This window comes from Micromys minutus (assembly GCF_963924665.1).
Source record: "Micromys minutus genome assembly, chromosome: 1".
Lineage (NCBI taxonomy): Eukaryota > Metazoa > Chordata > Mammalia > Rodentia > Muridae > Micromys > Micromys minutus.
The window spans coordinates 151022862-151039562 of record NC_137969.1 but is presented as its reverse complement, the minus strand read 5'-3'; the positions used below and the strand labels follow the sequence as shown (position 1 = coordinate 151039562).

Here is a 16701-nt window from a genome sequence, read left to right as displayed (position 1 = left end):
TCTCCGTCCTGGAGACAAAAGGGAAGTTGCTGATGGCTGGGACAGCCATGGTCAGACACTGCCTTTGGAGCACTGCTCTGCAAAGAACTTGTAAGAAACCCAAAATCACACGAAGGAAGAACTTTTACCCCTCATAAAAACTACACTGATAACTAAAAGCACTCAGCTGTTTTTAAAGTAACGAATTTACCTGCAACTTTAAACAACCTGGTAAGAGTCTACGGTTACAGTAAAGATGCAGCCAAGTGACCTCAGGCAAACCTGGCCTCCTGGAGAGAAGTCCTTACTCCGCCCACCCACTCGCTCTCATCCTCACCTCAGCCTCTGCTGCTTAGAGACCAAACTAGGTTTACTCAACAAGATGATGTTTTGCCATCAACTAGAGGAAAGTCTGACAAGGGAGCCAAATAACTGAACAATTAATGCTAACACATAAGAGCGAGTTCTGATCCCAGGGCAGCCAAAATTGATCTTACATGTTTTTTGGTTTTTTTTTTTGTTTGTTTGTTTGTTTTTTGGGTTTTTTTTTTTTTTTTTTGCCAATGGCCATTAAATTGTAAGAATGTCTGTAAGCAGTATTCTAAACTAAAAAGTCTGAGAACCTACCAGGGCAAGGTATAAACATGACCATCAAAACAATAATTAGACTGAGGCAGATCTCTAAATTAGCCTTTTAAAAATAAGTTATTCCATTAAGTATAAGATGCAAGAATTAAATTTTCAAACACCAGGTGAAATCAAAAGGCAGTGAAAACCACTGGTGCAGGGCCAAGCACCAGAAGCTCAGCTGTTCTGCACATAAAACATTTGCTTCCAACTTGAAGCAATACGTTTTAGGGTCTATGGTTAAGATTATCTGAAATATAACAAAAGTGGGAGGTGCAGGACCTGAAGGGACAGATAGGCAGTTCAGGGCAGAGGACATGGTTTCAAAGCCCAGTAGCCACAAAGAGACAAACAACAATCTGTGACTCCAATTCTCGAGGACCAAATGCTCTCGGACTCCATAGCAACAGACGCACATGCACAGTGCGCACACACACGCATTCGTATAAAGGCAAAGTAAATGACTCTTTTTTAAAATAGAGATTGTGGGAGGGGGAGGGAAAGGAGACCGGGGAGGGGGAAAGAAGAGGGAGGAAATTTAAAAAAAAAAATAGAAAAAGGATTTCTCTGTTAAACTCAACCTTTAAAAATGAAGGGGGGGGAGGTAATAAGTCACAAAATTTTACAACAAAATAAATAACTACATTTTTAAACATATGTACATTTCGAATAATATTTAGAAACAGAGGCTGTGGGGCCGTGGCCTGTGAAAAGTACTGATTCCCGGTCAAGATCAGTTGAAGTCCAAGGACTATAAGGGATGGTAGAAAGCTTTCTATTCTCCCAGGAGATCAGGCCCCTCTCACACAGCTACAACACCCCACAACCCCCTGTAGGGAGGTTTGAGTCACATAGGTCACGTCACCAAGTCCGTTCTCCACAGGTGAGGATGTGGCCACACATCACATAGGCTCAAGGCAGACCAGTCATGTAGAAGGACTGGCCATGGCCCCACAGGAGGCATCTGTCATTACTCTAAAATAATCCTTACAAGAACATAAAGATCTTATAATCATATTACCGCTATTAGGGAAAGCATCAACTCCCTTTCTTAAGTGTTTTTCTTCCAATTATGGCATCTCAATTTTCCATACTTCCTGGAAATAATTAAATTAGTATTTCAAAGCATGCTTTGGGTATTTGTAATTCACCAACTTGCTTAATTTTCTTAAAACAAACAAACAAACAAACAAACAAAAAACCCACTCAAAAAATGTTCTAAAAAAAAAACTACCACTTCACTGTCTGGAGAGATGGTGTGTCTGCTCTTCAGGAAGATCTGGGTTTGATTCCCAGCACCCACATGTTGCCCTACAACTGTCTCTAACTCCAGTTTGAGGGGATCTGTCATCCTCTTCGAGCCTCTACAGATTTTTGATAAGCACATGGTACAGATACAAATGCAGGCAAAACACACAATCCCATAAAATAATTAATGTCATTTTTAACAAACCTGCCATTTCAAAACTGAGCATATGTCCTATATCCATGGTCACTTACTTACTTGTTAAGCAATGTAAAAGAATTACACAGTAAGGAATGAGATTAGAAACCAAGATATTCACTCTTACATTCATTCCTTCTTTAAACAAACATTTGAGACAATGGATGCTAATAAAATAAGGTTTTGAAGAAGCACAGTTCTATATTGATCAAATTTGAGATTCTATCAATCATAAGGCAAATTCTTAACAAAAGAGAAAATGCTTCAATGTTTTTTTCCTGTTCAGTAAAGTCTGATTAATTCTTCTGCCTTAAGTACATTATTGGGCACTTTCTACAGCAACCTCTCTTTACATAGCTTAGAACAAAACAAGGCTCAATCAACTTTTGATTGTTTTGTTTTCCTGAAACTATGTTCTTAGTATGTAGCCCAGGCTGGCCTTGAACTCACAGAGATCCATCTGCCTCTCCCTTTCAAGAGTTCGAATCAAAGGCATGCACCAACAAACCCGGCCTTCATCACTTTGAGTATGTTTCCTTTGTGACTCTCATAAAACACTTGGTTATTACTTTTAAAGAAACATTAGTGAAATTATGACAGCTTTACAACAGAAATGTTTACTTCATGATTTCCCAATTTATCTCTTTACATGGGTTGTCTTTTATTTTATTTTGCTTTGATTTTTATTCAGCCAAATAGTACTGAAATCTTTTCCTTTTAAGTGCCAATTAAATCCTACAAATGCCACGCTAACAGTGTTGAAGTGACAACATGGTGCACAGGCCCAAGTACTAGTCACCTGACTGACACTGGAAAATATCACTGACAGCTCAAGTTCCCATTTCAAAGCTACCAAAATATGAGCAGGTGCATGTCTTAGAACCACAGCAAACATGCATGTAGCACAAAGTAAGGGCCACTCTGGAAGCACACATTATCATAGGAAAACCTAGCAGATCATGTGCTTCTAAATAAGAAACCTGAGACAGGGCAGATGAAGTACCTTGCCCCACATCACGGAGTAGCATGAAAGCAAGTGAGCATCTGGGTCCATCCAGAGAAGATGCTCCAAATCGTCAGGTCACACCGCTTGAGTGATCAGTGACAGGCTCTGTGATCTGAGGTGATTCCTAAAGAGGAGCCTTCTGCTGATGTACAAAAGAAAGGAATGAATAGACAGCAATGGAATTCTTTTCTGGGACCAAAATATTATATAGTCTGTACAGCAAACCCTCAGTGCTACTGGAGAAGGATGCAGTGGTGAGAAAGGAGTCTGCAGCCAGCTGCTGCACAGACACCTCTTGGGGCAGGATGCCGATCTATGTCAACTTCCCGTCAAAACATGGCCTTTACCCAAGAGTGGGTGGCACATGACTACAAACATGGTGACACAATCTGACACAAATACCATGATCTTTAGCCAGTAGTCCACACCTCTGAAGTAGACAACAGGAGTTTCCCTTTAACCTCTAGGGAGAAAATGCTGCTTTATGAGCTCAAGAGGACAGTCTAGAGTCAGAAAATGAGATCAAACGTTGCACACTAACGGAATGAGCACAGTGAGAACCGTGTGCCTTACTGAGATTACTAGGTGTCTAGTCCAGAAACCCCCACCACACCACTGCACACACAAAGCCAATGTGGTTGCTTGCCAACTCCCAGCTAAGTCCACTGCTGTTCTGAGTATAACCTTTTATTTCCTCTCTATCTCCCTTTAAGACAGTGGCCAAAATCCTAATGCTGCTCTGTTTTGAGCCCCAACCCACCACCTCTGCAGCTGGGAGTAGACTTCAATTCCTGAGCCAATCTTTCTTCTTGACTTCTAACTCAAAAAGCCTAATTTTTTTCTCTTTCACATTTTCCCCCAACACATGCTGAAATCTCCAGTTTTCCTCTCCTGTTGTTTTTCTTCTCAAACTCCAATAAAATTGTCCTTGAGTATTCCTCCAAGTCTATTTCATATTCTTTGTTGGTATTTAGTTACTGTACACTGAAGTAAAATGTTTTGGTTTCTTGCTGGAAATTTCTGGTTTCTGGCTGGAAATTACATGTATGCATGAGTGTGCATAAAGAAGTCAAAGGACAACTTTATGACATTAGCTCTCTCCCACAAGCTTACCTGGGTTCAAGGATGGAACCCATATTGCCATATTGTCTTCAGACACATCAGAAGAGGACATCAGATCCCATGACAGATGGTTGTGAGCCACCATGTGGTTGCTGAGATTGAACTCAGGACCTCTGAAGAGCAGTCAGTGCTCTTAACTGCTGAGCCATCTCTCCAGCCCTGTCACAGTTCTTATAATATATACATTAGATAGATAGATAGATAGATAGATAGATAGATAGATAGATAGATAGATAGATAGATAGATAGACAGACAGATAGATAGATAGATAGATTAAAAACTTGTGGCACCACAGAGACATCCAGAGGCTCGCCCACCACATGGGCCATATGTCAGTGGCCCTGCTGCAGCAGGGATCTGTACCTATGTCCACTGCCCATGTTGCCACCAAAGGCCATGTAGACATCCTTGGTCTGAGCTGCTGCTTGGAACTATGTTGATACCCAAAGGCTGTGCAGAGCTGGTTCCACCCCTTGCCAAATTCAGTACTTAGAGAGCTGGCCCCTGAGCCTCACCTGGGCAGCACAGTAGAGCTGGCCCTGGTGGCAAGGACCTGGGTGAGCCCACACCAAGGGCATAAGGGCAGGAGAACTACCCCACCCCCACAGCTGCAGTACTGGGAGAGCTAACAGGGATGGTGCTGGAGAGCTTGCATTGAGGTGTGGTGAAGGAGGGCTGACAGACAGACCAGCTCTACCTTCCAGGCCCAGATCCAGAGCTCTGAGTTGGCCCACACCAGCACCTACCCCATCTGTGAACTGTCGGTCCTGAAGAAACCTGTCCTGCAGATCCGAAGCTGCAGGATCCCCATGACACAGGACAACAACAGATATCAAAGAAGAATAGCTTCTATGATGAGAAGTTTTGTTTGTTTGGTAGGTTGGTTGGCTTTGTTGAGGGAGGTGTTTTTGTTTTCTTCTAGGGGGGAAGTTTTGAGGGCAGAGGCCAGAGGCCAGATATAAAGAGACAGGGAAATGAGTGGGACTGGACTGCATGATGGGAAATTCACAAAGAACCAATAAAAGTTAAAAAGCGGGAGGGGGGGCAAAAAAGAAAAGAAAAAAGAGAGAAAACTATGTATTTGAACTGTTTCTCATCTTCATAACAATGGAAAAGGTAAACGTGGGAATACAAGCCAGCTGGAGGATTTTACTCTGTTGGATGCTCTATCTAGTCACAGAAAATGCAAGTGGAGCTCACAAGCAGGGCTGCAGCACTGATGCAGAGACCTCAGGTCAGTTCTCAGCACCACAGAGCGACTCACAGCCATTTGTAACTCCAGCTCCAGACGACCTGACACCCACTCTGGCCTGTGGGCACGAAGCACACATATGGCACATACACATACATACAGGCAAGACACCCATGCACATAAAATAAAGCTAGTTTTAGTTAACATATGATTTCAATGTGTTAGGTTTTATGACTCACCGAGTAGTTTTGCTACTCACAGTGTAGACACATGAGTATTAAAATATGTTTCACTTTTAAGGAGAAGAAATAACAGATTAATAACAGATGCAATTACATTATTTACATATTAACAGAAAATTACAACATTTTCTTTGTTGATTCAATTTAAGAGTGGAATTAAAAATGTATCACACATTTAATAATGCTTCTGCCTCAGCAGGGTCACACACACTTTCATAGACTCAGACTCCTAGATAAGCTCCCTCATGTCTCCAGCCTCTACTCATCAGGTACCCCAAGAATAATTAAATTCCTCATATTTTACTTCAAAGCTGTGCTATAGAAGAATCAACAGAAAAACAAATCAAAATGTGCAGTGCCTTCAAAGTTTATTATTCTTTCCTAACTAAATGCCAAATATCATATCAACTCCAGGGTGCTTTTCTTTTATGAACACAGAGAATTTGCTGCGTGACATAAATCAGAGAAAGCACTGAAAAGTCTTAAGTTAAACAAGGAGTGTAAGCAAATGCTATCAGAAGGGTCTTTCTAAAGAGCAAGGGAGGAAGATGGAAGATGATGCTCCCCACCACCGGCATCACCGCCAGCCACCTACCTTCCCATGCTGCCCAGCCCTCTCATAGCAGATGACCACGTCCTCCCACATCTCCAGCTTCTCGAATATCTGCAGGGCTGAAGTGATGCACCCCAACTCAAACAGCAAACCTGCGAGCTGGCGCTGAAAAAACAGGAGCAGAGAGTCACATTCCTGTGAAGCAAATCCCTTTAACCTTCCGGTATCTCCAAACTGCCTTTTAAAGGGCCATGTACTGAAATACATATATCTCCTATGAAACTCAACTTCTACTATCTAGGAAGTTGTGAGAACCACATTTATTACTTCAATAAGCCTTTTTACAGGGGATGAAATCTAAATAGAAACTGATCAAAATACTCAATGCATTTAATTTTTAACCCAGAACTCAGAAAAATCATATTTTCCTTCTTATCTAAAGATTCCTTCCATGAGAAGCTCTGATTTATAAAGGTCATGTCCAATAAATCAGTTTTTAAAGCTCCATGAAAGCAATGCAGACAGCATAAAGCTCTTTGCCTAACATGAGGGCATCTCTGGCTATCTCTAGCACTCCTGCTATTCTAGACACAGTCTAGTGATCTAGTCACTTAATGTCACAGTTCCTGAAAGATCACAATGAGCAGGTTGGCTTGGACCAGTAAAAATAAATCCAACAGTAAACAGACTGTTTGAAGTGGCCCGTCCTGTGCATATGGAGCACATGAAGATCTTTCTCCTAGAAAGATCTCTTTGCTGCTCTGAAAATTCAGGTCACATGTAAGAATTAAGAGGCTAATGGAAGCTTAGGCATTAATGAGGCATACACCTTTAATCTCAATACTGGGAGGCAGATGCAGGTGGATTTCTGTGTGCCAAAGGCCAACCTGATCTATATAGTGAGCTCCAGGATAGCCAAGGATACATATCGAGACTTTGTCTCAAAAAGAAAAGGGAACAGGGCTTAACAGTATTTCTATGTACCACAAAATACAGGAGCATCTGGCAATTTCAGAGCAGAGTTAGATACAGGCTGCCGGAGCTGCAACACAATTTGCTGCTCATGCAGGAAGTCTCAGTATGTTTAATTGAAAGGTGATATGGTTAGCCAGAGGTAAAGACTTTTTTTAAATTGCTTTTGGCACTTATCTTTCAAATAATACACAAGGATTATAGCTAGCCACTATGATAAAAGCAAAAAGGGCTATTTAATTTAATGAAAAATGACCTACAGTTTATCAACTGCCTAAGTACTCTAAAACCATAGCTCCCTAAGGAGACAGACAATCATCTAAATTCTATGTTGACATCATTTGGATTTCCTGTCTGTACAGAAACAGCTACATAGCTGGAGAGAGGGCGCAGGCTCACAACTGAAGAGCAGAAGCTACACATTCAACAGACATGTTTTCTTACAACACTAGCTCGGAATCTCAACTGCTGACCAACCACAAACCACACAGAACAAGGCACTTCATTAGTGGATCATGTGCACCAAAGGTTTCAGCTGTTAACTCCTCCTGAAGAAGCTGCTCCTGAGAGTTAGAGCAACTTTTTTTACTCCCTGTGTTTTCGTCAGTGTATACAGTGGCTTCCAAAGTGTAATAATAAATTAACCTGGTTTAAGAGTCTAATCCTGATAAGGATTCTCATAACAGGACTCTGGACCACTGGACAATGGGCAGCTTTTCTATTTCTACACGTCCACCGGTGTATGTAATGCACAGGTGACAGGACAGGAAGTTCAATCTCGAAACCTCTGGCTAACATTGTTTAATCTGTGCCAAGGTGACCACAGTGTGATAAAACAGGGCAATGTGGAGACTGCGGAACAACACGAGTGCATCCTGCTCAGTGCGCTGTTGTTAATCAGCCCTGGGAAGGCAGGCAGAGCTGTGAGTTTCAGGTTTGCTAAGGCGACATCATAAGACTGTGTGCTTGGGGCGCTAAGAGAAAGTAAAGCAAACTAAATATCAGGACACTGGGAGCTGGTTCATCACTGCTCTGGGGCTCAGTTTTCTCCATAAAGTTAAGAACCAACTAAGGAGAGCACATCTATAATCCAGGAGGATCATGGGACAAGGGCCACAGCCCAGCTCAGTGTGCCTTTAGGAGCCACCCCAGGCACTCTTGCACCCTGGGAGGAGAAAAACAGTCAGGCATATCTCAAAGCAAAGTGCCAAATAAATGCTTTGGTTTGAGTTTTGAGGAATTTTTTAGTTTTTTTGTTTTTTGGAAACAACATGGTTAAAGATTTAAAGGTTTATTGTTTGGTCTGAAGTCCTTAAAGACATTTAAATATAAAATGTTGGGAATCAAGAGATGGTTCTGAAATTAAGAACATTTCCTACTCTTCCAAGACCAGAGTTCAGTTCCCTGAATCATGGCAATGGCTCACAACCACTTGTAACTCCACCTCCAGGACCTTCTGTCCTCCATGGCCACCTGCACACACATAGTATGTACTTACACACACACACACACACACACACACACATACACACACACACTTCCTAACACACAGTCACACTTAAAATCATACTCTCATACTCATACATTCACACTCACACACATATACACACTCACACATAATAAAAAATAAGTCTTGAAAAAGGTAATATAAAATGTCCTTTTGGAAATGAAAGCAGGCAGGCAAGTCTCCTGAGAGGCCAAAGTCATTCTTTCCTTAGCTAACACACTCTCTCTCCTCAGCTAACACATTCTCTCTCCTCAGCTAACACTCTCTCCTCAGCTAACACACACTCTCCTTAAGTTAACACACTCTCTCCTCAGCTAACACTCTCTCTCCTTAACACACTCTCTCTCCTCAGCTAACACACACTCTCTCTCCTTAGCTAACACACTGTCTCTCCTCAGCTAACACACATTCTCTCTCCTCAGCTAACACACATTCTCTCTCCTCAGCTAACACACTGTCTCTCCTCAGCTAACACACATTCTCTCTCCTCAGCTAACACACACTCTCTCTCCTTAGCTAACACACTCTCTCTCCTCAGCTAACACACACTCTCTCTCCTCAGCTAACACACTGTCTCTCCTCAGCTAACACACTCTCCTCAGCTAACACACACTCTCTCTCCTTAGCTAACACACTCTCTCCTCAGGTAACACACACACACTCTCTCTCCTCAGCTAACACACTCTCTCTCCTCAGCTAACACACTCTCCTCAGCTAACACACTCTCCTCAGCTAACACACTCTCTCTCCTCAGCTAACACACTCTCTCTCCTCAGCTAACTCTTTCTCCCTCCTCCCATTCTCTCCCCTTGGACACCTACCTATGCTTGTATCGATATTACAACCTTCTCTTAATAAACTGCAACTCATGAAAAGAAAAACAATGCATGTATGTTCTTCTATCTTAATTTCTAGGATTCTATCTACTACCCATATAAAACTATTCCAAAACATTTATAAATTTACTACCATTTTAATCAAAACAGCAATTTGAAATAACTGCAATCCCCAACTGCTTTTATTAATTTCAGTGAAAATTTTAAAAATTCAAAAACTACATTTAAGTCATCCCTTTCTGATGTATTTTCTTTTCTAATTCAGGGTATTTTCCTATCAAAGACAAACAGAAGTACCTGAAGAGCCCAGTGAGGGGGTACTTGACAGCAGTGAAAAATCTTCAGACGCTCCAGGACAGATGTGGTTTTATCTTCAAACTGGTCTGCAAGAGCCTAAAGAACATATATAAAGTCATAATCTGTATGCATAATTCCTAATGTAGACAAGTTCTAATTATAAAGTTATTTAAATGCACATATAGATAACAAAGAACTTAAGTCATTGTCAAGGTTAGAGATGTATGAAGTTTCTTTATGTTTAATTTTTTAAATTAAATTTCTTATAGTAAATCTTTCAAAGAACCAGCATTATTACTAAAAATTTTCATTTTCTCTAAGGAAATTGTCCTCTACTGTATTATCTCCAACATAAAGGCATTTTGATAATGTCACTCTCCAACGTCAATGACAGAGTAAACTATATGGCAAATTTGGGGGTTCCCCCCCTCAGGAATAAAATAATGAGAAACAGCAGGTCTATCCAGTCGCAAACAAGTACTTTTCATTCTTCAGCAAGAGATGTAAGGGTGGGCATCCATTCACAAAGACCATCTGTGTGGTGCAGTGGGCAGGCAAGCTATGCAGCTGAAGAACTCCTATGAAGTTCTGAAATTCCTAACCTGGTAATGAAAAGCAGCTCCCACAGACTACATCAAGCAGCAGATGAGATGACCAAGATGGCTCTTTGAAAGCAGGAACCCAGGCCAACTGCAGAGTCTAAGCTGCCACCATATAGTATCAAGTGCCCAGCCCTCAAAAGCTCACACATAAAATGTCGCTGAATACAGACATAGTTTGAATCCTAGACAAACACATGGACAGCAGCTCCATTACCACAGTCATTAGGTTTGTACCACACAGGCCTTTTCTAGCATCAGACTTTCTTTTTGGAGGCGGACGGGGGATGGGGGAAGAGACACCTCAAGACAGGGTTTCTCTGTGTACCCTGGCTTGCTCTGTATGTAGATCCAGTTGCTTCTGCCTGTGAGTAACAGGGCTAAAGGCATGTGTCACCACACTGGGCTTAACATATTTTTCTTAATTTTCTGACTCTAACACACAAACTGTTACACAGGGCAATGTCCTTCCTGTATTTGAAGGTGGCAGAGCACCATGTGACAGTGGCACACACCAGCATATGGTATTAATATATACATTACTGCTGTATTATACTTGTATCTTCTTCCAAGTCACCTTTTTTACAAAATTTTTACAAAATTAAATTTAAGATTTAAAATAAATTTAAGAATCAATAATAAATCTCCTCAGAAGAAAGATAAGGACAGGAATCTAAAACATCCTGACAAAATCCTGCCATGATTAGATATGAAATGTCCCCCAAAGGCTGATGTGTGTGTGCACTTGGTCCCCAGCTGTGGCGGGGACAATCCTGGGAGGCTGCAGAGCCTCTGGGGTCAATAGTGCAAGCGAGCAGCACAGAAGCGACTTCCTGAGGGTGTCTACCTTTAATTCTGACCAGAGGACTCTGATTGGCCAATGAGAACTGCCTCGCTGCCTGAAGCGTCCAGCAACACAGACTAAGTTGTTCTCACTACACCTTCCCTGCCACAGTGAGCTAACAACTCCCGAAACCTGGAGACAAAAGCAATCCCTACTGTATTGGGGAGGGTGAGAACAGTAAGCAGCACAGAGCAGAGCACAGGCCAGTGCTGGGGACGACACACACTCGTTAGCTGCTGGTCTCACAGAACAAGTTCACGTGTCAGAACAAATGTACACATCACTTCTTGGACAGCCCAAGACACTATTCAATCAAGTCCATCAGAACAAATTGAGACATAATCACACTCCTCAACTATCTTGGACAAAGCTTCCTGGCCTTGCTTCATAGAAACTTAATAGCAAAAAGGTTGCATGCTCTACCCAGGCTGTTTCACTGGGGGGAGGGGGGGAGAGAAAAGAATAGCAACTTCTGGCTGAAGACATATGGTCACAATACATAAAGACCACAGAATGACTTCATGTCAAAAGATTGGCCTTTTTTTTTTTTCAAAAAGAAAAAATAGCTTTTACTTAATAAATCTAAAATCTAAAAGTAACATATACAAGTTACCAAGTCATAGTTATGTGTAAAATTTTATTTTCAAACTAAATCCATGCTGTTTGGTGATATGATGAGATGCCATGAACTACTCAGAAAGCAGTTCATGGTTTATTAATAATCAATCTTTTGTCCATTTCAGATATTTCTGATGACCTACAGGTGTCTATGTCTGATGTACTTGATGCTCTCTGAAGAAGCAAAGACCACCAAATAGAACAGAGTCAACTGTGCTCCTCAAACTTCCTAATGCTGAGACCCTTTAATACAGCTCCTCATGTTGTGCTGACCCCCACCATAAAATCACTGTTGCTGTTACTTCGAAACTGTAATGTTCCTACTGTTACAAACATAATGTGAAGACCTGATATGCAGCCCCTGCACAGGTTGAGAACCACTCATTGATTTCCCTACAAGAGCTGAACTGGCCCCACTTGTAATAAAGATTAATTTGGCGTCTAGGTACTTCTCTCCTGCACAGAATTTATGTTTTGCTATCTCAAGCCTGACAATCACCTAAGTAATGTTTACTACCACTAAAATTAAGGACATTACACTAACAGACAAAAAAGGGTGCCAGGAACCTGCTAGTCCCTCCTTTTGACTTGCTAATTTACTAACACTTCCTAACAAAATCCTGCCACTGTTTGAGTGAAATGTCTTCCAGAGATAGGCATATGTGTTTGCACACTCAATCTCCAGCTGGTGGCATCACACGGGGTGGGTGTGGAGTCTCTGAGCCAATGGCCCTGGATGGCAACCGTCGGTTACTATGGGTTACTAGATTTTACAGAGCAAGTTAATTTTTAGCACGTTCTGAGATAATTCTGCCATAGCCAAATGAACTGGAATCCTCACAGGCACAGTCAATAGGAAGAGCAGAGCTGATATTACCAATGACCTGAATACTCTTCCATGTCTACCCACAAAGAAAAGATCATTCAACCTCACTGGCATTTACCTATGAAAGGATTTTATAAATTGTTCTTGCCCCTTCAGCAAATCTACAAGGAAGGTGTTCTCATCAAAGCTTTGTAGTTTTGTGGTTGTTTTAAATCTGTCTTAATTTCTGTAGCTTTATTTGTTTAGTAAGAGTGTTCTGCCTTTCATGGATACCGCTTGTGTGCCTCCTGCCTGCAGAGCTCAGAGGCATCAGACCCCATGTAGTGGTTATGAGCCACCATGTGGGTACAAGGAATCGCAGTGGGTCATCTGCAAGAGCAACAAGTGCCCTCAACCACTCAGTCCCGTCTCCCGTCCCCAACAGCCTTCATTTCAGACACATAAGAAGCACTGTTGGTTGTCAGTACCAGTTATCATGCATATTCTCTGGGAGCAAAGCCAGGGTCCAAAAGTGAGGTCTCCTCACAGACCAGAGGTGACCCAGCAGATCTCAGACTTTCTAGCCTCCTCCTGTCAGCCTTCCCGAATGCTGGGCTATACATACACAGTACTCTACCTGCTCAGCTTCAATTTTAGGGGCATTTCTCCTAAACTCCCTCTAAAAGCAAAGCCGTTGTACAGATGGAATCCTGGCCACCGAGCAATAATAACAATGCCCACATCTCCAGGAGCTGCAGTCTCATGGCTCAGAGCGAATGAAGGTGCAGAATCAAAGGCGTGTCTCTCCCTTTTAGTGCTGTTCTCAGTAAAGAATTTCCCAGAAAAGCCTACAGAAGGTCAAGACTAAAACTAAAAGTGAGCACAGAGAATGATTTAGTATGGAAGACAATTTTGCACAAGGTCTGGTATGATTTAAATCATGTGCTTGCATCTCAGAGTATGGACACACATCTTCAAAGGAGCAGAGCTGATCCCAAAGCGCCTTTCCTGTCACTGAAAGCAATACATTCTCACTAGAAGGATATCAAAGACTTGCTGAAGAGCCAATGGAGACTAGCTGATAATCTAAAAGGTCTGATTGAGCACGTGCCGCATCACCTTTGATTTGCTTTGTTGTGCAATCCTTGTAATATCTGTGTATGCAGGACAGAACTCATTTTAAAATTTAAAAGTATGTACTTAACTAAATATATTAACAATCAGGTGGAACAGCTTTCTTTCTTTTTTTCTTTTCTTTTTTTTTTTTTTTTTTTTTGACAGAAGCCTGAACTCAACAGTGATTTACAAATCAAGCAGTCAAGTAGACTGCTACTTCAGACTCCCAAGGAAAATAAAAGTCTCTGTGGGAAGGAGAATTAGAAATGAGATCTACTAAGCTCCAACAGCATCCTTAAACTATGCTAAGCCAGTAGTACATAACAATTAGAAAGCAGCACCTGTGAGAAATAGAAAGCCAGGTAAAAATCCCAGGACTACGGAGCAGGCGGAGCAGGCGAGTGATCAGACAGTTTCCCCAAAGGCTTGTATCATCTCTACCTGGACAATGACCAGACTGAAATGAAAAGCAGTTTCTTGCTGGAGGAACACTGGAACTGCATTTGACCATTCTTTATTACATTCAAATCCCATAACACAGAAATCAGGACCCAAAGTCAGTAAGCTGTTCTGTTGCTGTTGTTGATGGGAGCTGGAAGAGCTGGGGCTCCCCTACATACTTCTCAGTGAAGACAGACAGACTAAGAGGAGCTTGAGGAAGCCTGGGGCCACACTGATACCAACTTCCTTAGCCACACCTTGGGTCAGTACTCTTAAAATTTCTGACTTCAAGTCCCTTTGAATTTTCAAAACTTCTGAGAGACTATAAGAAATTTGGTTTTCATGTACTATAATCACCACATTAAGCTGGATAGAACAAGATTGAAGACCATGCATGAGTAGTCATAACTACAACTGTGGAATACTTGACAAAGATGCCAAAAAACAAACACCGGAGAAAAGGCAGCATCTTCAACAAATGGTGCTGGGAGAAATGGATGTCTAGTCTACATTAAGAGTGAAATTAGCCTGTATCCATCACTGCATATGAAAACGAACTCAAAATGGACCAAAGATCTAAATATGGAACCTGAAACTGCTAGAGGAAAACCAAGGCATACCCTACAGGATATAGGTATAGGAAAAGATTTTCTGAATAGGACCCCATTCACCAAAAATTAACAAATGGGATTTCATATAACCAAAATTCTTCTGCACCAATAAAAAGCAATCAGGCGAGCAAAGAGGAAACGTACAGAAAGGGAGAAACTCTGTTACCTTTCATCTAATAGAGAATCAATAACCAGAATATGTAAAACGAAACAAAAACAAACAAAAACCCCAAAACTTAAAAATGTAAATGACCTATTCAAAAAACAGGAAAAAAATGGGATCTGAATAGTTTTCAAAAGAAAAAACAAAAATATGTAAGAAATACCTCCCCCCAAAATCTATTCCCATGAGGAAGAAAAAGCTGAATAACAATAGAAAAGACTATACTTTAAAAAAAAAGGTGGGATCTGACTACTGTCTTAGTGACTATTCTAGATCAGTAAGAACCATGACTTAGTGACTGCTCTAGATCAGTAAGAACCATGACTTAGCGACTGTTCTAGATCAGTAAGAACCATGACTTAGCGACTGTTCTAGATCAGTAAGAACCATGACTTAGCGACTGCTCTAGATCAGTAAGAACCATGACTTAGTGACTGCTCTAGATCAGTAAGAACCATGACTTAGTGACTGTTCTAGATCAGTAAGAACCATGACTTAGCGACTGCTCTAGATCAGTAAGAACCATGACTTAGCGACTGTTCTAGATCAGTAAGAACCATGACTTAGTGACTGCTCTAGATCAGTAAGAACCATGACTTAGTGACTGTTCTATCAGTAAGAACCATGACTTAGCGACTGTTCTAGATCAGTAAGAACCATGACTTAGCGACTGTTCTAGATCAGTAAGAACCATGACTTAGTGACTGTTCTAGATCAGTAAGAACCATGACTTAGTGACTGTTCTATCAGTAAGAACCATGACTTAGCGACTGCTCTAGATCAGTAAGAACCATGACTTAGCGACTGTTCTAGATCAGTAAGAACCATGACTTAGTGACTGTTCTATCAGTAAGAACCATGACTTAGTGACTGCTCTAAATCAGTAAGAACCATGACTGAGACGATTCTTATAAAAGAAAGCATCTACTTGGGCGCTTGCTTACATTTTCGGAGGTTAAGCCCATCATTATCATGACAGGAGGCATCTGACAAAGCAGCAGCTGACAACTACTACATCTTGGGCTTTGAAACATCAAAGTTCACTCCCAGTGACATATTTATTCCAATACAGTCATACCTCTTAATCCTGCTAATCCTTTCAAATTGTGCCATTCCAAGGAGACTAAGCATTCAAATACATGAACTATGAGGGCCATTCTTATTCAAACCACCAGAGCTACTGACAACTGTGATTCCACAGCATTACAGAAAACAGGACTTCCACAAGCACCATCTAGATCATCACATATTCTCTTAACCTGAAGAGACAACAGTTATGGAACTAAGCCTAGAAGATTTCATGGGATGCAGTGTTTTAATAGCTTGTCCTGAGTTTGTAGTTCTCTCTCCCTTGTGGCTTTTAGAATCTTTGGTTATTTACCTTCATATTTTTGGCATATGTCACTTAAAGGTGCTCTATGATTTAGGGCCTGTCACTGGAGCCCCCAATATAACTACTTATAACTAAGGTACGGCCCATACAAACTGTCAGTAACCAGCCAGACAAATCTGAGCAAGTGGCCTGACGTCAGCACACCTGCATTTCTTCTAACAGGAATAGGACGTAATTGAGCTTTTCCCTTAGAGCCTCTTCTGAAGCGCTCCCTGTCCCCTCCGCTTTACCAGCTCATCATTTACCACCGTACAGTGTTGGAAGGACACCAATTTTTACAGAAATTAAAAGTTTTATAAAAACCATTGTTTTATATATACATTTGTTATTTTA

The 16701-nt window shown here is 41.4% G+C and overlaps 1 protein-coding gene across 4 annotated transcripts in view; it reads right to left on the bottom strand.

Annotated features, from left to right (window-relative positions):
* The window catches only part of TTC27 (tetratricopeptide repeat domain 27), a 129353-nt gene that overhangs the window by 68844 nt on the left and 43808 nt on the right, over positions 1-16701 (bottom strand). For all 4 annotated transcript variants that reach the window (XM_080909710.1, XM_080909711.1, XM_080909712.1 and 1 more), the window contains 2 exons: positions 9779-9874; positions 6209-6331 (listed from right to left, as the gene is read on the bottom strand). In XM_080909710.1, the coding sequence (XP_080765836.1) occupies positions 6209-6331; positions 9779-9874 (219 nt within the window). The remainder of the gene's footprint in view (positions 1-6208; positions 6332-9778; positions 9875-16701) is intronic.